The 27,476-nt window shown below is 40.8% G+C and overlaps 3 protein-coding genes across 4 annotated transcripts in view; all 3 read left to right on the forward strand.

Annotated features, from left to right (window-relative positions):
- The first annotated feature begins 14,065 nt into the window (after positions 1-14,065).
- On the forward strand, positions 14,066-16,385 carry LOC120721258. The gene is made up of 2 exons (XM_040011457.1): positions 14,066-16,333; positions 16,377-16,385. Exons 1-2 carry the CDS (start codon positions 14,066-14,068, stop codon positions 16,383-16,385), a joined length of 2,277 nt encoding a protein of 758 aa, XP_039867391.1.
- LOC120721656 (protein NYNRIN-like) lies at positions 14,073-18,678 on the forward strand. Its single transcript, XM_040012151.1, has 2 exons — positions 14,073-14,186; positions 16,183-18,678. The coding sequence occupies exon 2, from the start codon at positions 16,760-16,762 to the stop codon at positions 17,768-17,770; it is 1,011 nt and encodes a 336-aa protein (XP_039868085.1). The 5' UTR covers positions 14,073-14,186; positions 16,183-16,759; the 3' UTR covers positions 17,771-18,678.
- Positions 18,679-21,560: 2,882 nt separating this feature from the next.
- LOC120721651 (adhesion G-protein coupled receptor G2-like) overlaps positions 21,561-27,476 on the forward strand; it is a 50,379-nt gene continuing 44,463 nt past the window's right edge. For both annotated transcript variants that reach the window (XM_040012143.1, XM_040012145.1), the window contains exons 1-2: positions 21,561-21,622; positions 23,346-23,491. In XM_040012143.1, coding sequence (XP_039868077.1) covers positions 21,615-21,622; positions 23,346-23,491 — 154 coding nt within the window. In that variant the 5' untranslated portion in view covers positions 21,561-21,614. The remainder of the gene's footprint in view (positions 21,623-23,345; positions 23,492-27,476) is intronic.

Below are 27,476 nucleotides of genomic sequence, written 5' to 3' on the forward strand. Positions count from 1 at the left end.
TTTATATATATAATTATTTTTTTTTGTTGCACAAATAGTGTGCACACTTAACTGGACCATATGCTGTTTTAACCAACTAAAAATGTCAGGGCCAATTTTTATTTATTTCATTGTCAGGGGGGGGGTTGTGATAGATCGATTGCACCAAGTGAAACTGAAGGTTTACAAGAATGTAGTGTGACTAGATTTGATGTGTAGTTTGGAGGCACCAGCAAAATGACAGAAGGCAGAACTGAAGGTTGCAGAGTTGAAGCTGTTACGATTTTCATTGGGAGTGACCAGAATAGACACGATTAAAAACAGATCTATCAGTGGGACAGATCAGTGTGAGCTGTTTGGAGACAAAGTTAGAGAGGCAAGGATGGGATACTTTGGCCATGTGGAGGGATAGTGGATATGTTACACAAAGGATGTTGAACATGGAGCTGCTAGGGAGAGAGTAAAGAAGAAGACCTCAGGGGAGGCATGCATCATAGAGTTTAAAGTGGTCTTAAAGCCCACAGACCTTCCACAAATTTGTCTCTTAAATTAAAAGGTTTTATGTTCTATTATAGCTCAATAAAACTTAAACCTCATCAGGCATCATCTACCATTTTAATTTTTTCGAATCATTTCTGTCCACTATACAGGATGAAGTGCTGGCTTCTCTGGTGGCTGGTGTTTTTTGTGTCACACCAACCCTCTGCATGTCCTCCCCCAAAAACAGACTGAACACAATGGAAGATCAAAGTTCAGGAGGTCAGAGTTCCTGCGAGGATCAGTGTCAGAAAGGTAGGCTGCTTTCATTTTGTCCGAAGGCTGTTGTTTCCATGCTTCAGGGTGAAATGTCGCACCTACAGATCTTTGTTCTTCTGTAACACAAGTAAATCAGAATGTACCAAAGTTTTCAGGTGGAAATGTGACAGATTCTGTAGGACTCAATCAACTTGAATTTAGTGAAAATGTGCATATATTTTAATTCTTTTATTTTACAGATGATTCCTGTTGCTGTGTGAACCATGTAGACAACATTCTTAAAAAGGGAAGCCTTGATGACGCTATCAAGTAAACTCATTCGTTCCAAATCATAGCATAGTTTTTTTGATTGTTTTTACCCTTTTGGAGTTTAATACTTTTGAAAACTCTTTGATCAAATATGTATGTAAGAGTGAACGACAGAGAGTTGAGATTTTAAGGTATTTAAGACAGTTTGTGGTATGAAAATAATGAAAGTCTTTACAACAACCTAATATTTTCTTGTCCTTTTTCACAAGAGCAATTATGCAGCTAGAAGAGTTTCTACTAGAAGATCAAATAAAAGGAACTGTTTCATCAATGAGTTCTGACAATGTTGTTACCCTCGTGTATAAACCCAGTGGTTCCTTTTAAAGTACCTTTCCACAACCTTGATGTCCAAACCATGAATGAATACCAGATGACAAAGTCTGTTCCTGCCCTTCCTATACTCCAGATCATTCCCCTGAGATGCACATCCAGTGATGGCTGTATCATCTGAGAACTTCTGGAGGTCACAGTTAGAGGTGTTGTATCTTAAGTTTGGTGTGTAGAGGTTAAAGAGGAAGAGAGAGAGCACCGTCCGCTGAGAGGGCCTCCACCTGGGACACACAGTCCTGAAGGCTAACATATTATGGGATGTTTTTGAGGTAGTCAATTACCCATGGAGTAAGGCAGGGGTGTCAAACAGTCCGAAACAGACTCCAATGTAGCCAACATAGGCTTTAGAAAATGTGAAGGGTAAAAAGTTTTAGACTTAGCTGTGTTTTTATATCCTTTGCTCTTAATACAAACCTCCTTCCCTTCTATACTACACTCTGGAATGAATTTAGTATTATAAAAACAATTGAATGACAGAAAACTTGTTTTTTTTGACTATCTAATTTCGGGGGTAATAATTACAGAACAGTAATTATGTAATATCCCTCCATTCTGCTCTGATCTCTGCCATCAACAAGGCATTTTCTTCAGAGAATTGATGCTCACTGGATACTTTTTCCACAAAGGAAACATCCCAGTAGATCAACAGTTCCTGAATTACTCAGGCACCAGTGGGTTGCTGCCATGTATTTGGCTTTTTAGACATTTGCATTAATGAGCCTTTACATTACTACCATCTTGTGGCCACAGTTGGCTATTGTCTCTGAAAGCGTTTCATAATCTTACAAAACTGCAACTCTTGTTTTAAGGGCATGTTCGTCTCCCATTAAAAAAGACTGGAGCATATCCCAGCTACCATAGAGCGAGAGGTCAGGTACACCCTGGACAGGTCACCATCCTGACACAGGGCTTGAAGTAACAAACAAACAGTCAGTAAATGTATGGTTGGTCTATATATCTACACCTGATTTGCGATGGTGGCTTGAATTCAAGTTTAAAAAACAGTACCAGGTTCCTATATCTCACAGATCTGTCCTGGCATCAAATTCAGGCATTTTGTTGTTATTCATCATTTACAATGCAAAAATTAAAACTAATAAACTAATAAAAATATTTTCTGTTCATAGTTATTTAAAAAGAAAATGATAAACCAATACACAGGTTGAGATACACGTTGTTTACAAGTTCTTCCAGGCTTCAATATTAACTTGATAACCTTGATAACAGGAAGAAAATCACAAAACATACAAAACTGAAAATTTCATAGGTTATGTTTAATTTGATTGTTTGTTTGGTTTTTTGTTGTTTTGGGGGGTCCTAGCAGTGAAATACAGCACTTAGCCTCTGATGACAAATTGGCTTAAATTAAATCAAATTAAAAGTATCATCTAAAAAGAAACTTAGTGCTGAATGTTTCTATAGAATGTAAATACAGTGTCCAGTACTAAGTGCAATCTTAAGTCCAAGTTTCACTAATTTAATGTCAGCCTGTATTTGCTGGTCACTGGTGTGTCCATGAAAGAAGAGATGAATATATTTTTAGTTTTCTGTCAGCTGATGCTTCCTCTTTTTTATTCTAAAAGTAATTTACATGAAATGCCAGCAAGATCCAAACAATCTTTTCAGAGTTACTCATTTGTTTTTTCCCTGCTGGCACATCAGGGCCCTATTTCAGGAAGCCGGTTCAGAAAACTCAGAGTGAAAAACGATACTCGGGGTTGAGTAACCCCGAACTGTCCAACTCGGAATATTCGGTTTCAGAAAGGCTGATAACAATTAGTTCAATCAACGCGGAGTTGCTTTAACCCCAAGTTAAGCGCGCGCACGAGGATACATAAAGCCCTGATTAGTGGAGCACAGATTAAGCGAGTCACCATGGAGACGGAGGGAAAGAAGGCGCGGTCAATGTATTTTACAGCGCTTGAGGCCGAAATTCTGATGGCAGTATATGCCGATAACACGTAAATTCCGCGGAAAAAAAGTAACACAGCCTCAGCTGCAAAAGAAAGGGAGCATGCATGGCAAAACAAAGCCGACAGAGTCAATGCGTGAGTGTTAATTTAAACATTGATCTAGGGATTTCCACCCATTTAACACGTTATTTTATTATATTTTCTTTTCTTTTTTATTTTATACATTTTATTTTGTGATGTGATGTGAGCGCAGGTGCAACCCAACAGGCCCCAAACGTTCCTGGCAGCAAGTAAAAATGAAATATAAAAATATAGTCCAAACAGGTAAGGTGTAATTGTATTATGAGCCATAGTGCTTGGTCTGTTTGTCCGATGTAAATCAATTGCAGTTAGAGGCTACATTAATTTCCCCTCTGTAAGCACTTATTGAAATTATCTGAGCACATTACAAGTACATATTTGCTTACTCTGTATGCTCAGATGTGACCCGTTATAGCCAACAGAAAAAAAGCGGAGGCCCGAAAAACAGGTGGGGGTCCTCCACCACCACCACTCACAGAGGCTGAGCATTTGGCTTCCACATTTGTTATAATATTGGCAGCATCACATATGATCTTCACAGTGCAGAGAACACAAATTGGCATCCATTACTATAATGAAATAATTTGTTAGTTTGAAATGCTACAGGGGACTATGTACCTGTACATTAATGCTGTGGAAAGACTTCCTGTTTACATAGTCTCCTTCATTTACTGAGGGAGCAATGATTGGAATGTGAGTGCCATCTATACAGCCAATCACGCCTGGGAACCGTGAACATAAATGTAAAATTTAAGTAGTAGTTCAAGTATCACCACATCATGAATTAAGTTTTGTTCATCCTGATACCTGCAATTTTGTGGCATCCCTCTTTGATAAATCTTGTGGGTCTATGACCGGGGAACACCACAAACGAGTACAGGAGACGTTTCAGTGCAACTGTAACATTCCTGACTGCCCGACAGACGGTAGCCTTGGAAACGTGCTCAGCGTCACCAATATCATACAGAAAGCTCCCGTTTGCAAAAAAACCGAAGTGCAATACAAATAATATGTATAGAACTGAGAGAATGTCCGCGATGTGTCACATGAGCAATATTAGGCCTGAGGATGTTATTCAAATAAATGATAGATTGTGCTGAAAAACGGTAACGTTCACACAGAAAATCATCAGGAAATGATAAAATGTCCGAACGCGCTCTAATCACTCTCTCCCGGCGGAGAGCTCTGCGGAGAATTTGGGCTTCAACATCTACTGGCTCTTCAAGGAAGGGACACGCCATGTCTGACACTTCCTACAGTCAGGTTTCCGACAAAGAGGCGGAGAAAGTCAGGGTTAGTTGAAGTAAACCTGCTAGGGGGCAGGTTAGCTTCACGGAGTGTGTCGTCATAGTAACTCGCTCAGAATTAATCTAAACTCGCTTTGTGAAACCGAAAACCCAGAGTTTTCGTTAACTCAGGGTATACTTACTCAGAGTTTGCACTAAACCGGCTTCCTGAAATAGGGCCCAGCTCTGCTCCTGATTCTGCTCAGATAAAAGGGACTCAGCACCAGTAGGCTATGCTTTGGCTGTCTTTATGTTAAAGATCTAATTCAGGTTTTGGCCTTTTCTTCCATACAAATTTACTTGGTAATATAAAGACATATAAATCTAAATACTGTAGCTCAGGAGGTAGAGCAGGTCATCCACTAATTGGAAGGTTGGTTGGTGCTTCAATCCTGGCTGCTACATCTGCATACCAAGTGTCCTTGGGCAAGATAATGCCGTGTTGCTTTTTGAGGAATCCACCGGAGTTTGATTGTTCAATAGACAACACGCAGGCATATAAAAAGGGCTTACATGAATGAGGCATGTCGTGTGCTTTCAGTGCTCCGTGAGAGTAGAAAACTGCTACGTAAGAACCGGTCCATTTATTATGTTAATGTTTAATATCAGGAATTCCATTATTAATATAACTTTTAGTAGTGGTAGTGTAAGAGATGCAGCATAAGTGGAGTCAACCTATAAAATTTGGCCTTTTCCGGCCTTTTCCCGTCTTACTTGGAAGGTAAACCCCCGAGGTGTCTTGTTGTACTTCCTGCTGTTTCTCTTCTTTGGAACTAATATTTCTTGTGTTTCCACTAAGACTAGAACTCTTGACCCTATTAATATTTAGATGTATTACTATTTATTATTTTCTGAATTATTATTAACAGCAATGAGGTCGATATTGTGAAGAAGCAGGTCTGCTGATTCCCATATTGCTCTTTCTAAGAACAATATACAACTAATATGTAAATAATATATAACATCCTGTTGTGTGTCACCCATTTTTGACTCACAGCAGGATGTTTATGCATGGGCTTGAATGTGACCATGGAGGAATGTCCCCAGTTAATGTGGGAATTATTATAAATTTATTCCAATAATAAAACAAACAAATAAATTTTGTATAAAGAGTGAGCATATAGGATTATTTGTCTGTTGTCACTGTATGGTGCTGAGGTCAGATTCTAAGAGCAGCTCCTGTAATCACAAAGAGAAGATAATCATCACAAACTGCCAAATGTTTACAAGTTCTTCCAGGCTTCAATATTAACTTGATAACCTTGATAACAGGAAGAAAATCACAAAACATACAAAACTGAAAATTTCATAGTTTATGCTTAATTTGATTGTTTGTTTGGTTTTTTGTTGTTTTGGGGGGTCCTAGCAGTGAAATACAGCACTTAGCCTCTGATGACAAATTGGCTTAAATTAAATCAAATTAAAAGTATCATCTAAAAAGAAACTTAGTGCTGAATGTTTCTATAGAATGTAAATACAGTGTCCAGTACTAAGTGCAATCTTAAGTCCAAGTTTCACTAATTTAATGTCAGCCTGTATTTGCTGGTCACTGGTGTGTCCATGAAAGAAGAGATGAATATATTTTTAGTTTTCTGTCAGCTGATGCTTCCTCTTTTTTATTCTAAAAGTAATTTACATGAAATGCCAGCAAGATCCAAACAATCTTTTCAGAGTTACTCATTTGTTTTTTCCCTGCTGGCACATCAGGGCCCTATTTCAGGAAGCCGGTTCAGAAAACTCAGAGTGAAAAACGATACTCGGGGTTGAGTAACCCCGAACTGTCCAACTCGGAATATTCGGTTTCAGAAAGGCTGATAACAATTAGTTCAATCAACGCAGAGTTGCTTTAACCCCAAGTTAAGCGCGCGCACGAGGATACATAAAGCCCTGATTAGTGGAGCACAGATTAAGCGAGTCACCATGGAGACGGAGGGAAAGAAGGCGCGGTCAATGTATTTTACAGCGCTTGAGGCCGAAATTCTGATGGCAGTATATGCCGATAACACGTAAATTCCGCGGAAAAAAAAGTAACACAGCCTCAGCTGCAAAAGAAAGGGAGCATGCATGGCAAAACAAAGCCGACAGAGTCAATGCGTGAGTGTTAATTTAAACATTGATCTAGGGATTTCCACCCATTTAACACGTTATTTTATTATATTTTCTTTTTTATTTTATACATTTTATTTTGTGATGTGATGTGAGCGCAGGTGCAACCCAACAGGCCCCAAACGTTCCTGGCAGCAAGTAAAAATGAAATATAAAAATATAGTCCAAACAGGTAAGGTGTAATTGTATTATGAGCCATAGTGCTTGGTCTGTTTGTCCGATGTAAATCAATTGCAGTTAGAGGCTACATTAATTTCCCCTCTGTAAGCACTTATTGAAATTATCTGAGCACATTACAAGTACATATTTGCTTACTCTGTATGCTCAGATGTGACCCGTTATAGCCAACAGAAAAAAAGCGGAGGCCCGAAAAACAGGTGGGGGTCCTCCACCACCACCACTCACAGAGGCTGAGCATTTGGCTTCCACATTTGTTATAATATTGGCAGCATCACATATGATCTTCACAGTGCAGAGAACACAAATTGGCATCCATTACTATAATGAAATAATTTGTTAGTTTGAAATGCTACAGGGGACTATGTACCTGTACATTAATGCTGTGGAAAGACTTCCTGTTCACATAGTCTCCTTCATTTACTGAGGGAGCAATGATTGGAATGTGAGTGCCATCTATACAGCCAATCACGCCTGGGAACCGTGAACATAAATGTAAAATTTAAGTAGTAGTTCAAGTATCACCACATCATGAATTAAGTTTTGTTCATCCTGATACCTGCAATTTTGTGGCATCCCTCTTTGATAAATCTTGTGGGTCTATGACCGGGGAACACCACAAACGAGTACAGGAGACGTTTCAGTGCAACTGTAACATTCCTGACTGCCCGACAGACGGTAGCCTTGGAAACGTGCTCAGCGTCACCAATATCATACAGAAAGCTCCCGTTTGCAAAAAAACCGAAGTGCAATACAAATAATATGTATAGAACTGAGAGAATGTCCGCGATGTGTCACATGAGCAATATTAGGCCTGAGGATGTTATTCAAATAAATGATAGATTGTGCTGAAAAACGGTAACGTTCACACAGAAAATCATCAGGAAATGATAAAATGTCTGAACGCGCTCTAATCACTCTCTCCCGGCGGAGAGCTCTGCGGAGAATTTGGGCTTCAACATCTACTGGCTCTTCAAGGAAGGGACACGCCATGTCTGACACTTCCTACAGTCAGGTTTCCGACAAAGAGGCGGAGAAAGTCAGGGTTAGTTGAAGTAAACCTGCTAGGGGGCAGGTTAGCTTCACGGAGTGTGTCGTCATAGTAACTCGCTCAGAATTAATCTAAACTCGCTTTGTGAAACCGAAAACCCAGAGTTTTCGTTAACTCAGGGTATACTTACTCAGAGTTTGCACTAAACCGGCTTCCTGAAATAGGGCCCAGCTCTGCTCCTGATTCTGCTCAGATAAAAGGGACTCAGCACCATGCAAAGGTAGGCTATGCTTTGGCTGTCTTTATGTTAAAGATCTAATTCAGGTTTTGGCCTTTTCTTCCATACAAATTTACTTGGTAATATAAAGACATATAAATCTAAATACTGTAGCTCAGGAGGTAGAGCAGGTCATCCACTAATTGGAAGGTTGGTTGGTGCTTCAATCCTGGCTGCTACATCTGCATACCAAGTGTCCTTGGGCAAGATAATGCCGTGTTGCTTTTTGAGGAATCCACCGGAGTTTGATTGTTCAATAGACAACACGCAGGCATATAAAAAGGGCTTACATGAATGAGGCATGTCGTTTGCTTTCAGTGCTCCGTGAGAGTAGAAAACTGCTACGTAAGAACCGGTCCATTTATTATGTTAATGTTTAATATCAGGAATTCCATTATTAATATAACTTTTAGTAGTGGTAGTGTAAGAGATGCAGCATAAGTGGAGTCAACCTATAAAATTTGGCCTTTTCCGGCCTTTTCCCGTCTTACTTGGAAGGTAAACCCCCGAGGTGTCTTGTTGTACTTCCTGCTGTTTCTCTTCTTTGGAACTAATATTTCTTGTGTTTCCACTAAGACTAGAACTCTTGACCCTATTAATATTTAGATGTATTACTATTTATTATTTTCTGAATTATTATTAACAGCAATGAGGTCGATATTGTGAAGAAGCAGGTCTGCTGATTCCCATATTGCTCTTTCTAAGAACAATATACAACTAATATGTAAATAATATATAACATCCTGTTGTGTGTCACCCATTTTTGACTCACAGCAGGATGTTTATGCATGGGCTTGAATGTGACCATGGAGGAATGTCCCCAGTTAATGTGGGAATTATTATAAATTTATTCCAATAATAAAACAAACAAATAAATTTTGTATAAAGAGTGAGCATATAGGATTATTTGTCTGTTGTCACTGTATGGTGCTGAGGTCAGATTCTAAGAGCAGCTCCTGTAATCACAAAGAGAAGATAATCATCACAAACTGCCAAATGTTTACAAGTTCTTCCAGGCTTCAATATTAACTTGATAACCTTGATAACAGGAAGAAAATCACAAAACATACAAAACTGAAAATTTCATAGTTTATGCTTAATTTGATTGTTTGTTTGGTTTTTTGTTGTTTTGGGGGGTCCTAGCAGTGAAATACAGCACTTAGCCTCTGATGACAAATTGGCTTAAATTAAATCAAATTAAAAGTATCATCTAAAAAGAAACTTAGTGCTGAATGTTTCTATAGAATGTAAATACAGTGTCCAGTACTAAGTGCAATCTTAAGTCCAAGTTTCACTAATTTAATGTCAGCCTGTATTTGCTGGTCACTGGTGTGTCCATGAAAGAAGAGATGAATATATTTTTAGTTTTCTGTCAGCTGATGCTTCCTCTTTTTTATTCTAAAAGTAATTTACATGAAATGCCAGAAAGATCCAAACAATCTTTTCAGAGTTACTCATTTGTTTTTTCCCTGCTGGCACATCAGGGCCCTATTTCAGGAAGCCGGTTCAGAAAACTCAGAGTGAAAAACGATACTCGGGGTTGAGTAACCCCGAACTGTCCAACTCGGAATATTCGGTTTCAGAAAGGCTGATAACAATTAGTTCAATCAACGCGGAGTTGCTTTAACCCCAAGTTAAGCGCGCGCACGAGGATACATAAAGCCCTGATTAGTGGAGCACAGATTAAGCGAGTCACCATGGAGACGGAGGGAAAGAAGGCGCGGTCAATGTATTTTACAGCGCTTGAGGCCGAAATTCTGATGGCAGTATATGCCGATAACACGTAAATTCCGCGGAAAAAAAGTAACACAGCCTCAGCTGCAAAAGAAAGGGAGCATGCATGGCAAAACAAAGCCGACAGAGTCAATGCGTGAGTGTTAATTTAAACATTGATCTAGGGATTTCCACCCATTTAACACGTTATTTTATTATATTTTCTTTTTTATTTTATACATTTTATTTTGTGATGTGATGTGAGCGCAGGTGCAATCCAACAGGCCCCAAACGTTCCTGGCAGCAAGTAAAAATGAAATATAAAAATATAGTCCAAACAGGTAAGGTGTAATTGTATTATGAGCCATAGTGCTTGGTCTGTTTGTCCGATGTAAATCAATTGCAGTTAGAGGCTACATTAATTTCCCCTCTGTAAGCACTTATTGAAATTATCTGAGCACATTACAAGTACATATTTGCTTACTCTGTATGCTCAGATGTGACCCGTTATAGCTGTTAGGTATTTTAGTACCATGGGAGCATTTACTGGATATTGTTTTATAGTGACATTATGCAGGAAAACTCTGTCATTCAATAAGGCCCCTTTGTTTTAGTTATTTTTCTCTTTGACCCAAGAATTGATGTGTGAGAATCACAGGCTGGTACAAGGTTGAAATACCACAGAGATCACTCCCTCAGCTACATTAGTTTCTAAATCTCTTAGGAGACGCCTGTTGAAGGCCAGATGGTTTGTTTCAGAATACACTAATGAAAGAACTCTTTATTTTGTGCCTTGAAAATATGTCGCTGAGATAATCACAATTGTATCTGAACTAATAAACTATACAAAGGATGCTTCTTCACCCAAGGGCAGGAAGACGCTCCCTTATCTTGGTCTGTACTGGTTTAAACTGATAATCTGCTGTCTCATGAATTTTTCCCTCTATATAAACTGTTGTACTTGTGAATAAAGTTGAGTCACTTTGGGAAGACAACCTGAAGCAGTCTCTGTTTTCTTGTTCTCCCAAGCTGCTCCCGAGCTCGTACTAACACGCTGAATGGCATGCTTGAATATTACTTGAGAATATATTTGACTGTGTTACAGACTAAGGGACATTCTCTGCTGATAGGTGAAGGTACATTCTCTGCTGATAGACGTCCACGCCTCGAAGGAAGTCGATCCACGGATTAGGCCCTGGAAACCGTTTCCTTCAATTTTGGTGTCAGAAGTGGGATCCTGACGAAGGTAGGCACGTGTCTTTTTATTTTTATAAGACTGTGTTATGCCTTTCTCAGTGATCCACATAGAAACGGGATACGCTGACGAGGCCTTCTTCAGTGGCCCACATAGTAACAAGTGGGATACGCTGAGGAGCCTTTGTTAGTGGCCCACATAGAAACACAGGAAGTTGCCTGTTGTTTGTAAATTAAAGCAGAAAGGACACAGGAAGTTGCCTGCTGTCATAAACTAAGAAGTTGCTCACCAGCAGAAAGGACACAGGAAGTTGCCTGGGGTCATAAAACGAGAAGTTGCTCGTTAAAAAGTGAGAAGTTGCTCACTAAAAAGATAAAATTGCTAGCAAAAAATCAAGTAACCTCAGGTGTGCCACAGCAAAAAAAAAACTAACTTAAATCCTTCAAGCGTCTAAACCCCTCTGGAAATCACTGACCATGGGTCAGAATAATTCAAAGACCTTAGACGGGTCCGATAAAAAATCAAAATTAACTGTAAAACCGAAAAAAATAAAATATAAAATCACAAATAGCGGCTCAGTACGACTCCCACTTCCGGTTACGTTTAACCCACGCTCGCGAATCAATGAAGACTTCCATGATTACGTATCCAGAACATGCGGAAGTGCTTACGTGACTGATTTCGTCTCGAACTTAAGAACTATAAGTTTAATGCATCCTAATGTATTTCCGGAGCCCTATCCCGAACGATTATCGCCAGAAAACAGGTCAGTAGAAATGTTAAATACTATTTGTGATAAGGAAAGTAGGCTGATTAAAAAGTCCTGTAAAAAATATATGATAGAATGTCGTGAAGTAATCAATCGCATGCTACCGCTATGGAAAAAGGGACCCGAGCCAGACGTAAATGCTTTAAATCAAGCCAATGTAGACTCTAGTAAATCCACTGCAGAAAAAACTAGCCTTATATGCCCATCCGTTCAACCTACGGCTCCGCCGCCTTATGATGAAAACACAGAATTAATAGCTGCTGCGGCGGCTGCACGTCACCAGCGCGTATATCCTGATGTAACAGCAGAATCACAGAGGAGTGAGGAAGGCACTGAAATGACACCTAAATCAGAAGAAGATGACTGGTTTAACCTAGATCAAAGACAGGAACGAGAATACACTGAACGAGAAAAAGAGTTACAGGAACATAAAAAGCAAACAAAACAGTTAATGGCAGAGTGTGAGGAAATCATGAAAGACCCTTTAACTGAACGTACGGAAGCTGAACTGCAGCAAGCCGTTTCTGTCATAGATAATCATGTTCAGCGCCATGCTAGAGTAGCGAATGGTTTAACTGTGCCAAAAGCAATAACTAACACCAGAAATTTAATAAGGAACTACTTAAAGCAAAGAAAAGAGAAAAAAAACTCAAGAGGGCCCCCACAAAAACACCCGTTATAAAGAAAAGCAGGGATCACAATTTAATGACGTCAGCCCCTCCCTCCCGTTCATGATAGTAGGGGACATGTGTTGCATTCAACCCCCTAAAATTTCAGAGTTAGCAGCAACCATTAAAGAACTTCCCGATCCTCTAAAAAATCCTACAGCCTTTGTTTCTGCATTACAGAGAAGTACCAGATACCACCACTTGGGTGGGCCTGATTATAGATATATATTATGTCAACGAATCCCAGGTGTGACTGAATCTCAGCTTATTGAAGAAGTAGAGGAACTAGACCCTAAAAATGACCAAGCAGCTAACACCACCTCGTTTTTGTGGATAAACGATGACAAAATCACAGCCTTTTTTCAAAATCTAAAGAAATTTCTGCTCACAATGTCTAGAGATAAAATTGATTTAAATGCAGTAACCATGTGCAAGCAAGAGCCAGATGAATCCATTCTAGTTTTTATGAAACGTTTCACACACTGCTGGACTAATGAGGCATGCATGCCTGAAGGAGGAAATGATCAGATTTTCATAACAACATTCTTAAACAATATTCATCCAGAATGTTCACAACTATTGAAGCTGACTGCCACTGATAATCTCTATGACATGAAAATAAAGAACTTTATCACACTTGTCAAAACAAAAGCTGGTGCAGATCTTTTTCCCAACAGCACGAAGGCTAAAACTGTTAAGATGATGTTGAATTTTGATGTTGAAGGTTCAGAGGAAAGTGAAAAAATGATGTATGCAGGGGCCCCGCCCCCTCAACAAGTGCAGCAAGGAGATTTCAGAAGGAGAGATAGGAATGGAGATGTATGTTTTTATTGTGGAAAAATAGGGCACTGGAGGAGGGAATGCAAATCAGCAGCACGTGGGTCTCAACCACAAAACACAGGACCAGCTCCTGCCACTAGGCGTCAGCAGAGCTCTTACAGACAAGGTAACTGGCAACGCAGACAGGAATCACATCAAAATAATGGCCCCTTTGCACTTAGGCAGCAACCTTATAATCCACATTTTAATCCCCACCCATATGATAACGAAAGGATGGACCAACAATAGGGAGGCCCAGGTGAGGATGAGGGACAGTGTGAAGCACTACACACGATGCTGCATTTGCAATTGTCCCGTAACACAGAAAGCTTGCCCATGTTAGATATAGAGATAGGTGAAAAGATTTATTCCTTTTTAGTTGACAGTGGAGCCACTAAAAGTTCACTGTCTGGAAAATTCTATAGTGGGCCTGTTTCCTCTGTGTGCATCAACACCATGGGAATAAACGGAACTCTAGTGCAATGCCCCAAAACTCATTCTCTAAAGACACGCTGGGGCCCAAAACCAGATGAAATTACATATCATCCATTCATAATTATTCCAAACTCGCCTGTGAATCTATTAGGCAGAGATTTAATGGCAAAAATGAACTTGTGTATTTCATTTAACACAAAGGGTGAAATGTTTGCAGATACTGATAACAGCTATGTTTTCTCTGCCCTATGCACCGACACCATGGAGAAGGAACAGCCTCTGTGTCAGCTGGACCCCTCAGCAGAGAATGAACTCAATATCCATCTGACTGGTACCCCACGTCACACACTGTGCCAAACACGTGTACAGACACCACTACCAGGTAATCCCACGCCTGGAAGCCACATATTTGTTTCTCTCACACTGTTCAACAACATGATAACTGCTCACACCAGTGAAGGCCAAACAGTGGTTTTGTCACATAACTCAGACATAGGCTATGACATTACTGCACCATGTCGACACATAGATCTAACCTACCCCATACACTGTACTATCTCTGCTGTCACATTGCCAGCTGAATATCAAAACATGACATTATGGTCAAGAGGTGAGAATGATGTAGGATTTATTGACTGTACACCTTATCACGCTCAGCTGACACACAACAAGCCGGTATATGTCAAGCAATATCCCATTTCCGCTGAAAAAGCCGCAGCCCTAGACATCATCATAGGAGATTTATTGACAGCTGGAGTAATAAAGCCCACAGTATCTCCATATAACACTCCTGTCAATCCTGTGCCAAAGCCTAACAAACCTGGCGTATGGCGTTTCACACAAGACTTAAGGCAAATTAATGCAGTCATTCTGCCTCTGCCACCTCTCGTCCCAGACGTTCCCAGCATACTGACAGCTATTCCAGCAACAGCTACACATTTTACTGTGGTGGATTTGTGCTCCGCCTTTTTCTCAGTGCCTGTGCATGAGGACACACAGCCGATATTTGCTTTTACACATAGAGATAAGCAGTACACATGGACTCGCTTACCCCAAGGCATGGTAGACAGCCCTGCGGCTTTCTCAATGGTGGTACGTGCTACCCTGGACGGCTTCATTCCTCCAGAGGGCTGTACCCTGATACAGTACGTGGATGATCTCCTCCTCTGTTCTGAAAGTGAAAAACTATGTCAAACTGCCACACACATGCTACTCCAGCACCTCCAACAGACTGGCCACAAAGCGTCAGCAAAGAAAATGCAGTACTGTCAGACTTCTGTTCAATATTTGGGATTTACACTGTCTCACGGACAACGTTCCATGACTACAGACAGGGTCAAAGCTGTGACCTCTGTCCCTAAGCCCACTACACAGAAGGAAATGCTGTCTTTCCTAGGCATGGTGAACTATTGCAGACAGTGGATACCAGACTGTTCTTTTCATGACCACATTCTGCGTGAATGCTGCAAAAAAGACAAGCCTCCTCGAATACTGTGGTCAACAGAAATGACTGCCTCTTTCAATGCATTACAGGGAGCGCTGACCTCCGCCCCTTGTTTGGGTCTGCCTGACTACCACTTACCGTTCCACCTGTACGTCACAGAGAACGGCACAACCTGTGCAGGTGTACTGGCCCAAGAGCATGGCTGTGGCTACCGTCCAGTAGCCTTCTACTCAAAGGTGCTGCCAGCAGTAGTTCAGGGGATGCCGGCCTGCCTGAGAGCAGTAGCGGCTTGCTCTATCATGATAAGGGACTGCGAGAAGCTCACACTCTCACATGACACTATTCTACACACCAATCACCAGGTCACGACCATTCTAGCAAACATAACTACACAACATATGACCGCACAACGTCGCTCAGGTTATGAAGCTACACTGACTTCAACAGCAAATCTCACTATAAAAGCAAGCAGCACACCCAATTCGCCAGCACACTTACTTATTCGTATGCTGTGTTCCTCTGACCGACAGGATGGTTCAGACGACCCTGACGATCATGATTGTATGACACGTATACAGGAATCCACAGCACCACGCCCAGACTTAGAGCAGACACCAATCCCAGACTCAGTCATTGTTTATGTGGACGGGTCCTGTTCAAAACCAAATGACAACTCATTTCTTTGTGGCTATTCGGTGGTGACATTGCCTGACATCATACTAGAGGCTCACTCATTACCATTTCACTCAGCACAAAAAGCAGAGCTCATGGCTTTAATACGCGCCTGTGAGCTACATGTGGATAAGCGGGTAACAATTTACACTGATAGCCGTTATGCATTCGGTGTGGTGCATGACTTTGGCACATTGTGGAGACAAAGAGGATTCACATCTGCTGATGGAAAATCAATCGCTAACTCTGATCTTGTTCAAAGACTTTTGCAGGCTATACAGCTGCCATCGGCAATTGCAGTTGTTAAAACGAAGGGGCACAGCACGGCTGACACAGACGAAGTAGTGGGAAATGCTCTTGCAGACGTGATCGCGAAAGCAGCTGCTGCCTCACAGCAACCACCCAGAAAGGAAGTATTATCTTTGCCTTTACAGCTGCCACTTGTCATACTCCCAGACTATTTAGAAACAAATGTTGACCTAAAATTCATACAAGAGCAGGCCTCTGCCTCAGATTACACTTACTGGGAAAGTAATGATTGTACCTTAGATAACAGAGACGGCTTATACAAAAACCTTGAGGGTTTGATTGCCCTCCCATCTTCACTACTGCCAATCCTTGTCCGCCATTTTCACGGTGTGAGTCATGTCGGACAAAGAGGGGTAATAGGAGCAATAAAATCAAGATTTGTAATTGAGAAAACATCACACGCAGTAAAACGCATATTAGCAACCTGTCTAACATGTGCACGAACTAATGTAGGTAGCTCAAAAGCAAAACATCAGCATTTACCACAACCAGATTTCCCATTTCATACATTACAAATTGATTTTACACACATGACAGCACAAGGAAGCATCAAGTACTTACTGGTAATAGTGGATCAATTTAGTAAATGGGTAGAAGCTTACCCAACATCAAAAGAAACTGCAGAAGTAGTCTGTCAAAAGTTGTGCAATGAAATAATACCCAGATTTGGAATACCTCACCAAATTAACAGTGATAGAGGACCTTCATTCACATCAGAAGTAATTCAAAAGTGTGCTAAAACTCTAGCAATAGACTGGAAATATCATGTGCCATACCATCCTCAGAGTTCAGGAGTTGTAGAAAGAATGAATAGGACCATAAAAAATCGCCTGACTAAAGCAATGATAGAAACAGGAATGACCTGGATCAAACTACTTCCTCAAATCCTCTGCGAGATTAGAATGACTCCATCCGCAGCAACCAAATTATCTCCATTTGAAATAATCATGGGAAGACCGTTTCCAACACCATGGTCAGCCTCCAGAGGGGCACCGCTATTGGAAGGGGACATAGACACTGCATTGTCTGACTATGTTCATAACCTGGTAGAAACACTGAATAATAACTATCAGAAAGTTTGTCTCTCTCAGCCTCTCCCTTCCACAGATCCAACCCATCCGTGGAAACCAGGAGACGCGGTGTTGGTGAAGTCGCTAAAACCAAGGGCACTCGGGGAGGCCGCGTGTTCCAGCCCCCAGACTGTACTTGCAGTGACGAGAACCAGCATCCTCACAGACGGACAACCTCAGTGGATTCATGCCAGCAGGGTTAAGACCAGCCCCACCAAACCACCTAAGGCGTCGGATCAAGTAGATGACGACTCAGGCGAGCCAGCGCCCGGATTCAATACACCTACAGATGACGACTCAGGCGAGCCAGCGCCCGGATTCAATACACCTACACACACACAATCACTGATTAACACACAACGCCTGAAAGAGCCAAGACTCAGAAAGCCCTCTGATCCCCCACCTGAACAACAACAAGGTACTCGAACATCCAGCAGGAACAGAAAGCCTAGAGTACCACACAATGTCTAACCTGATAAAGATAGACTCATTCCATCCTGATAATGGAAAAAATAAAATGCCCATTGTCATCACACAACGCTTATACGGGGTCTCTCGAACCTCGGACCAGGCCAGGAGACAACTAAAGAACTGTCTTTTTTATATATTTAGGTTATTAATCATATCTACTGCATTAACCTTAGGATTTTTATTTACTATTTTGTATTGTAAACTGCAACCCTGTTCACATTTCTGCAAGCCACATTTTGCTGACAATACCTCATGCTCCACTTGGCAAGACACCCACCTAGTACACTCCTCACGTTATAACCCATATAGCTACCAGTACAGCTACTTCAATGTATTTGCAATTAGCACAAATTGATCCTGAGGATGTGCCAGATGTTACCAATGATGTTCCGATGTGTATATTGAACATTAGGTTGTGAACTATTACATTTTATGATTTGCTTTTTATATTACGTTATTACATTTGTGATTTTTCCTTTATATTGAGTTATTATTTTAAAAAAATAATAAAAGAGGGGAACTGTTAGGTATTTTAGTACCATGGGAGCATTTACTGGATATTGTTTTATAGTGACATTATGCAGGAAAACTCTGTCATTCAATAAGGCCCCTTTGTTTTAGTTATTTTTCTCTTTGACCCAAGAATTGATGTGTGAGAATCACAGGCTGGTACAAGGTTGAAATACCACAGAGATCACTCCCTCAGCTACATTAGTTTCTAAATCTCTTAGGAGACGCCTGTTGAAGGCCAGATGGTTTGTTTCAGAATACACTAATGAAAGAACTCTTTATTTTGTGCCTTGAAAATATGTCGCTGAGATAATCACAATTGTATCTGAACTAATAAACTATACAAAGGATGCTTCTTCACCCAAGGGCAGGAAGACGCTCCCTTATCTTGGTCTGTACTGGTTTAAACTGATAATCTGCTGTCTCATGAATTTTTCCCTCTATATAAACTGTTGTACTTGTGAATAAAGTTGAGTCACTTTGGGAAGACAACCTGAAGCAGTCTCTGTTTTCTTGTTCTCCCAAGCTGCTCCCGAGCTCGTACTAACACGCTGAATGGCATGCTTGAATATTACTTGAGAATATATTTGACTGTGTTACAGACTAAGGGACATTCTCTGCTGATAGGTGAAGGTACATTCTCTGCTGATAGACGTCCACGCCTCGAAGGAAGTCGATCCACGGATTAGGCCCTGGAAACCGTTTCCTTCAATAGCCAACAGAAAAAAAGCGGAGGCCCGAAAAACAGGTGGGGGTCCTCCACCACCACCACTCACAGAGGCTGAGCATTTGGCTTCCACATTTGTTATAATATTGGCAGCATCACATATGATCTTCACAGTGCAGAGAACACAAATTGGCATCCATTACTATAATGAAATAATTTGTTAGTTTGAAATGCTACAGGGGACTATGTACCTGTACATTAATGCTGTGGAAAGACTTCCTGTTCACATAGTCTCCTTCATTTACTGAGGGAGCAATGATTGGAATGTGAGTGCCATCTATACAGCCAATCACGCCTGGGAACCGTGAACATAAATGTAAAATTTAAGTAGTAGTTCAAGTATCACCACATCATGAATTAAGTTTTGTTCATCCTGATACCTGCAATTTTGTGGCATCCCTCTTTGATAAATCTTGTGGGTCTATGACCGGGGAACACCACAAACGAGTACAGGAGACGTTTCAGTGCAACTGTAACATTCCTGACTGCCCGACAGACGGTAGCCTTGGAAACGTGCTCAGCGTCACCAATATCATACAGAAAGCTCCCGTTTGCAAAAAACCGAAGTGCAATACAAATAATATGTATAGAACTGAGAGAATGTCCGCGATGTGTCACATGAGCAATATTAGGCCTGAGGATGTTATTCAAATAAATGATAGATTGTGCTGAAAAACGGTAACGTTCACACAGGAAATCATCAGGAAATGATAAAATGTCTGAACGCGCTCTAATCACTCTCTCCCGGCGGAGAGCTCTGCGGAGAATTTGGGCTTCAACATCTACTGGCTCTTCAAGGAAGGGACACGCCATGTCTGACACTTCCTACAGTCAGGTTTCCGACAAAGAGGCGGAGAAAGTCAGGGTTAGTTGAAGTAAACCTGCTAGGGGGCAGGTTAGCTTCACGGAGTGTGTCGTCATAGTAACTCGCTCAGAATTAATCTAAACTCGCTTTGTGAAACCGAAAACCCAGAGTTTTCGTTAACTCAGGGTATACTTACTCAGAGTTTGCACTAAACCGGCTTCCTGAAATAGGGCCCAGCTCTGCTCCTGATTCTGCTCAGATAAAAGGGACTCAGCACCAGTAGGCTATGCTTTGGCTGTCTTTATGTTAAAGATCTAATTCAGGTTTTGGCCTTTTCTTCCATACAAATTTACTTGGTAATATAAAGACATATAAATCTAAATACTGTAGCTCAGGAGGTAGAGCAGGTCATCCACTAATTGGAAGGTTGGTTGGTGCTTCAATCCTGGCTGCTACATCTGCATACCAAGTGTCCTTGGGCAAGATAATGCCGTGTTGCTTTTTGAGGAATCCACCGGAGTTTGATTGTTCAATAGACAACACGCAGGCATATAAAAAGGGCTTACATGAATGAGGCATGTCGTGTGCTTTCAGTGCTCCGTGAGAGTAGAAAACTGCTACGTAAGAACCGGTCCATTTATTATGTTAATGTTTAATATCAGGAATTCCATTATTAATATAACTTTTAGTAGTGGTAGTGTAAGAGATGCAGCATAAGTGGAGTCAACCTATAAAATTTGGCCTTTTCCGGCCTTTTCCCGTCTTACTTGGAAGGTAAACCCCCGAGGTGTCTTGTTGTACTTCCTGCTGTTTCTCTTCTTTGGAACTAATATTTCTTGTGTTTCCACTAAGACTAGAACTCTTGACCCTATTAATATTTAGATGTATTACTATTTATTATTTTCTGAATTATTATTAACAGCAATGAGGTCGATATTGTGAAGAAGCAGGTCTGCTGATTCCCATATTGCTCTTTCTAAGAACAATATACAACTAATATGTAAATAATATATAACATCCTGTTGTGTGTCACCCATTTTTGACTCACAGCAGGATGTTTATGCATGGGCTTGAATGTGACCATGGAGGAATGTCCCCAGTTAATGTGGGAATTATTATAAATTTATTCCAATAATAAAACAAACAAATAAATTTTGTATAAAGAGTGAGCATATAGGATTATTTGTCTGTTGTCACTGTATGGTGCTGAGGTCAGATTCTAAGAGCAGCTCCTGTAATCACAAAGAGAAGATAATCATCACAAACTGCCAAATGTTTACAAGTTCTTCCAGGCTTCAATATTAACTTGATAACCTTGATAACAGGAAGAAAATCACAAAACATACAAAACTGAAAATTTCATAGTTTATGCTTAATTTGATTGTTTGTTTGGTTTTTTGTTGTTTTGGGGGGTCCTAGCAGTGAAATACAACACTTGGCCTCTGATGACAAATTGGTTCAAATTAAATCAAATTAAAAGTATCATCTAAAAAGAAAACTTAGTGTTGAATGTTTCTAAAGAATGTAAATACAGTGTCCAGTACTAAGTGCAATTTGAAGTGCAAGTTTCACTAATTTAATGTAAGCCTGTATTTGCTGGTCACTGGTGTGTCCATGAAAGAAGAGATGAATATATTTTTAGTTTTCTGTCAGCTGATGCTTCCTCTTTTTTATTCTAAAAGTAATTTACATGAAATGTTAGAAAGATCCAAACAATCTTTTCAGAGTTACTCATTTGTTTTTTCCCTGCTGGCACATCAGCTCTGCTCCTGATTCTGCTCAGATAAAACGGACTCAGCACCATGCAAAGGTAGGCTATGCTTTGGCTGTCTTTATGTTACAGATCTAATTCAGGTTTTTGTCCTTTTCTTGCAGAAAAAATTGGTAATATGAAGACATATAAATGTAAATACTGTAGCTCAGGAGGTAGAGCAGGCCATCCGCTAAGTTTGGTTGGTTGGTGGTTCAATTCCTGGCTGCTACGTCTGTATACTAAGTGTCCTTGGGCAAGATACTAATGCCATGTTGCTTTCTGAGGACTCCATCAGAGTTTGATTGTTCAATAGACAACACGCAGGCATAAAAAAAGGGCTTGCATGAATGAGGCATGTTGTGTGTTTTCAGTGCTTTGTGAGAGTAGAAAAGTGTTATATAAGAACCAGTCCATTTATTGTGTTAATGTTTAACATCAGGTATTCCATTAATTAATTTTCTAATCTTTAGTAGTGGTAGTGTAAGAGATGTAGCACAAGTGGACACAGTCTATAAAATTTGGCTTTTTTTAGGCCTTACTTTGAAGGTTAGCTTCCTGAGATGTCTTGTTGTAGTTGTACTTCCTGCTATATCTATTCTTTGGAACTAATATTTCTTCATGTGTTTCCACTAAGACAAGAACTCTCTTATTTTCGGAATGATTATTAACAGCAATGAGGTCGATATTGTAGAGAGGCAGGTCTGCTGATTCCCATAATGCTCTTTCTAGGAACAATATGCAAATCATATGTAAATAACATATAACATCCTGTTGTGTGTCACCCATGGTTGACTCACAGCAGGTTGTTTGTGCATGTACTTGGATGTGACCATGGAAGAATGCCCCCAGTTAATTTGGAAATTATTATAAATTTACTCCAATAATAAAACAATACAATGAATTTAATACAATGAGTGGGCATATAGGATATTTGTCTGTTGTCACTATGTTCATCTTGTAATCGGAAGGTTGCCTGTTCGAGTCCCGGCTCGGACAGTCTCGGTCGTTGTGTCCTTGGGCAAGACACTTCAGCCGTTACCTACTGGTTTAGGGCCTGGATGGCTTGGGGATAGAAGCTCCCCTTGAGTCTCTCTGTCCTTGTTTGGATGATGCGGAACCTTCTACCGGAACAGTTTGTTGCCAGGATGGGACGGGTCCTTCAGTATCTGTGCTGCTCTAGTCCGGCATTTCCTGGTGTAGGTGTCCAGGTGTAACAGTGAAGATGAGGTAGTGAAGGTAATACTTGAAGTCAACCATTCAAAGCAATGGACAATTCACTAGAGAGGTGAAAGAGACAGTGTAGGCATGGTGGAGTAGGAAGAGCTGAGGGTCGGGGACAGGACAGTAGTATAACGAAAGATTTACAAGATGGTTGTATAGTGATTGTTGGTATGACAAAGGAGGATGCTACAGATTGGGTGAGCTAGAGGAAGATGATCCACTGTGGTGACCCTCAAAGGGAGAAGCTGACAGAAAAAGAGTTATTTATCGATTATTTTTGTTGGTGTTGCCACATCAGTATTGATGAGGATAAAGAGTTTTTTCCTCAAAGAAAGTCTATTAGCATCTGCATCCTTCATAGACTTAAAAGCTCTAAGAACCCACAGACTTCAGACAAATTTCACTCTTGAATCCAAAAGTCTTATGTTCCACTATATCTTAATAAAAGTTATAAAAATTCAAAGTTGCTTTGATGAAGGGTGAACTTCTTCCATGACATAGCTTATGATTGGTTGTAAAGCACAGACACTGTTTCAAATGAATTCTCTCTACTTCACAGGATGAAGTGGTGGCTTCTCTCGTGGCTGGTGTTTTTTCTGTCACAACAAACTTCTACGGATTCTCCTCCAAAAACACCCTGCAACACAACGCAACATGAAAATTCGGGAGGTCAGGGTTCCTGCAAGGATCGGTGTCAGAATAAAGGTAGGATGTTTTAATCAATATCAATATCATTTGTATTTCTGCGGCACATTTCAAAAGCAACTAAATTGACCAAAGTGCTTCACAATTGGAGAGATGCAAAGATCACATAAAATTTGTTAGGTTACCAGTTTTGGTTCAGTCATGATGAATCGTGGACGATGAAGCATATGGAGATAATATCAGCAGTGCTCTGATCAGCTGCTTTAGCTGATCAGAGCAGCTTCAGCTGATTTAGTCTTAACATATACAAGGAAAACAGCGTGGGACTTAACACGGACCCCTGGGGCACACCACAGCAGAGGGGTGCAGAGGAGGAAGAATAATTCCCCCATAGAGACAGAGAAAGTCCTCTCAGATAAATATGATTTGAACCATGAAAGCAGTTTACCTTTAAGTGCTAGAAAACTACATTTTATAGCCTTGCTAGGAGAATGTTGTGGTCAACCATATCGAAGGCTGAGGTCAAGTCTAATAGAACTAGATCCGCAGGGTGCCCTGCGTCAACAGTTAAAAGGAGGTCATTAAAACTCTCAATAGGGCTGTCTCTGTCATGGTCCTGGGTCTGTGACCCAGTGTTTTCTGTTCTGTATTGTTAATCCTTTGATTTCATGATGCATCTTTGTTAATTCTTAAGTTTTGGTTCTGTGTTTATATTCTGCTTCGAAGTTCAGTCTATGTATTTGCTGTTTTATTGTGAAGGTCCGTGTCTCCAGTCAGTGTGTTTAGTTTGCATTTCCTCTGTCTCGTTAGGTCTTATTTCTCCCGGCTGTGTTCCCACCTGCTCCTCGCGTTTCTGCCTGTGTATTTATAGTGTGTGTCTTCGTGTGTTCTTCGCTGGTTCATCTGTGTCATTTCCCTCCGTCATCCTGTGAAATCTCCCTGCGCCGTTCTCCCTGCTTGTTGTCTCCACTTGTGTTCCCCCTCGCATTCAGGTTTGTTGTTTAGGTTTTAGTTTTCCCAGTATAAATTATTTCTAGTTCTGTTTCTTGCTGCCCTCACCTTTTGTTTGTTAACCACTCAGTCTCAATAAAGCTTCACTCACTTCACTGCAATATCCTAAGATTTTGAACATAAAGGGAAGTTTAGAGATCGGTCTTTAGTTTGAAAGGACTTTAGGGTCAAGATTACTTTTCTTAATAGCGGGTTGCACAACTGCATGTTTGACAACAGTTGGGACGCAGCCTGATGAGAGTGATGAATTCATTAGTAGTAAGATACAAGGTGTTCAGAGTATTCTTGATAATGCGAGAAGCAAGCACATCATTTTGAGCATTAGAACTTTTCAGTTGGCCCATTATTTCCCTAAGAGTCAGGAGAGACACAAGTTCAAACTGTTGGAAGGCCGTTGAGAGTTCAAAAATTGAAGTTTGGTTTACATCAGGTAAAAATGGGGATCTTAGTGCTGCAATTTTATCTAAGAAGTAGTTAAGGAATTTTTCACAGAGGGCTGGGAGGTCTCAGTCTGAGTGATGGAGAGAGGATTAATCACTGAATTAAAAATCCTTAACAGGACTTGTAGCTTATGACTATTAGTCGCAATGATGTCCGATAGAAAAGAGGCTTTCGCAGTTTTGACAGGCTTCTGGTATTTCATTCAGCAATTATGTAAGATGTCCAAGGAGATCTGAAGTTTGTCTTTCGTCCATCTCCTCTCAGCTCGGCGACATTCATGCCTGAGAGTACGGGTGAAATCATTCAGCCATCGTTGGCGAGACGGTTTGAGATGTTTAGTCTTTAAAGGGGCAACAGTATCCAAGACAGAGGTACAAATAGCAATAAAGGAGTTAACAAGTTCATTAACCGGTCTAGCTATAATGTAATTAGCATCGTAGAAACTAGTTTGTTTGTCATGGGTTAATCATATGCACATTTTTCAGAGGGTCCTCACATTTTAGCTCCACATTACATATTTTGACATTAAACATAACTGGGAAATGGTCAGTAATCCTAGTGTTGTAGATGTCCGTAATGCAAATATCCAGGCCATATGACAGTACCAAGTCAAGTGTGTGGCCTTTAATATTAGTTGGTCCGCTAACCTACTAAGTGAGGTTAAAAGAGTCAATAAGGGCAAGAAAGTTCTTGACCAGCAGGTGTGACTCACAACAAACATGGAGGTTTCCTAAAAAAATCAGCAAACTCACGAATAAAATCCTTATTGAATTTCGGTGGTCGATACACCATAGCGCAGAGAATCGGAGGAGCACCGTTCAGCTCCAGTAGCTGCACCTCAAACTGGGCCAATTCTTGACAGGCATGTATGAGGGGGCAGACAGAAATGTAAAGGGGGCACATAGTGGCAGTGGAGGTGAGAAAGGTGTGGGGGTTGGGTGGGATGCTCTGGATTAGGGCTGCCACAAATGATTACTTTGATAGTTGACTAGTCACCAATTATTTTTGCGATTAGTCAACTAATCAGATCATGGGCATAATACATACAGCTTATTGCACCAGCATGCATCTGCTCTTATATAACTACCAATAGCTTACAGCTTGAAGTGTTTAAGGTATGAGCTAACTAAAAATAAAGATAAGATGATAATTTATTAAACTTTTAATAAAATTTGCAGATTGTCTCAGTGGAGTTTAATAAACTCCGCCGTCTGCTCCTTGCTATCTAAAATCTAACAGGACACTGGAGTAAATTCTTGGCCATCTCACACTTCTGTTTAATCAGTTTTCTGTTTGACGTTTATTCAGCTGTGTAAAAACTATAACTTTAATCTCAGCCAAACCAATTTACTCACGAACAAATAAAACACTGACCCAGAAAGAGTAATATTAAAACTAAGTAGCTTCCGCCATTGCTGGAAACTGGAATTGGCTGGACCGCCACGGTATGAATTCTAGGATAGGTTAGGCCACGAAGGATACACCCTGACCCATCCTTCAAATCTGGAGAAATTAAGACTCATTTGTCGGCCGCATTTGTAGGAGTCTTCCAATTTGGACAGCCTTCATTGCGTCACTGTAACGTAATCATCCTACAAATGCAGCCTCCGAAGGATGCGGCCATTCTGGTACAGCTGGCTGCCAGCAAAGCCTTCAGGCACGTCACTGCAGCTCCCTCTGGCTTCTGCTCCATGGCTGCTGAGTCACGCCTCGTCTGGGGCTCTCCTCAGCTCTTCCCAGGAAGGTGGCACGGTTGCCCCTTCGATGGTCCTCCTTGGGTTCTCGCACTCTGGGGGCCTCTGGATGTCTGGGGCCTGGATCTCCTCTATGCCTGCTTCATGCCCTGGGGGATGGAGCTATGGCTCCCCACAACCTCTAGCAGATCGTTACATGGAGAAGCCTTTTGAATACAAGCAGCTGATCCACACAGGGGTTCACTGCTCACAGACACAAACTACACCTTTCTTGGCTGTTACCTCAAAGCACAATGTACGCTGTCGGTCTTGCATGCTGCACAATAACATTCAATATTTAGTATCTACTGTTATTTACACTTAGCTAGATTATTGCGGTGGTGTTGTGTTTATTATGGTGCTCTCTTTTTTGCTTGTTTTCTCATGTGTTTTTCTCTCACCAGGTGATCTATGTGATTTTTTTTAAAGTGTCCTCTTACACTGTCCCTCTTCCCATCTGTTTTTCTTTCCCTCCCTCTCTTTCTTTCTTTTTCCCTGTCCTATCCCCCAGTCATGTCTGTTCAGTGTGTAACAACTGAAAATAAAATGAATTAAAAAAATTATAATAACAAAGGTCTATCAAATGGACCAATATGGCAAGGCCATGATGATCCACTTGGTAAAGTAAATCCGTTGGGCATCTTAATCTTAAGACAATAATTCTGATGGCTAAAGAACCAAACGGGACAGGCAAAAAAAAAGAAAGCAGCTGGTGCACAACCTGGTCATAAGAAATCATTTATTAAGAGCAAAATACTAGGCCCAATAATGTCAAGAGCTTCCTTGAAAAGGCGAGAAGGAAGAATATCCTGAGCAGAATTTGAAGGTCTTAAATGATCAATTACTTCCTTTGACCGGCA

This window comes from Simochromis diagramma, unplaced genomic scaffold (genome assembly GCF_900408965.1).
Source record: "Simochromis diagramma unplaced genomic scaffold, fSimDia1.1 OVJJ01000603.1, whole genome shotgun sequence".
NCBI classification, from domain to species: domain Eukaryota; kingdom Metazoa; phylum Chordata; class Actinopteri; order Cichliformes; family Cichlidae; genus Simochromis; species Simochromis diagramma.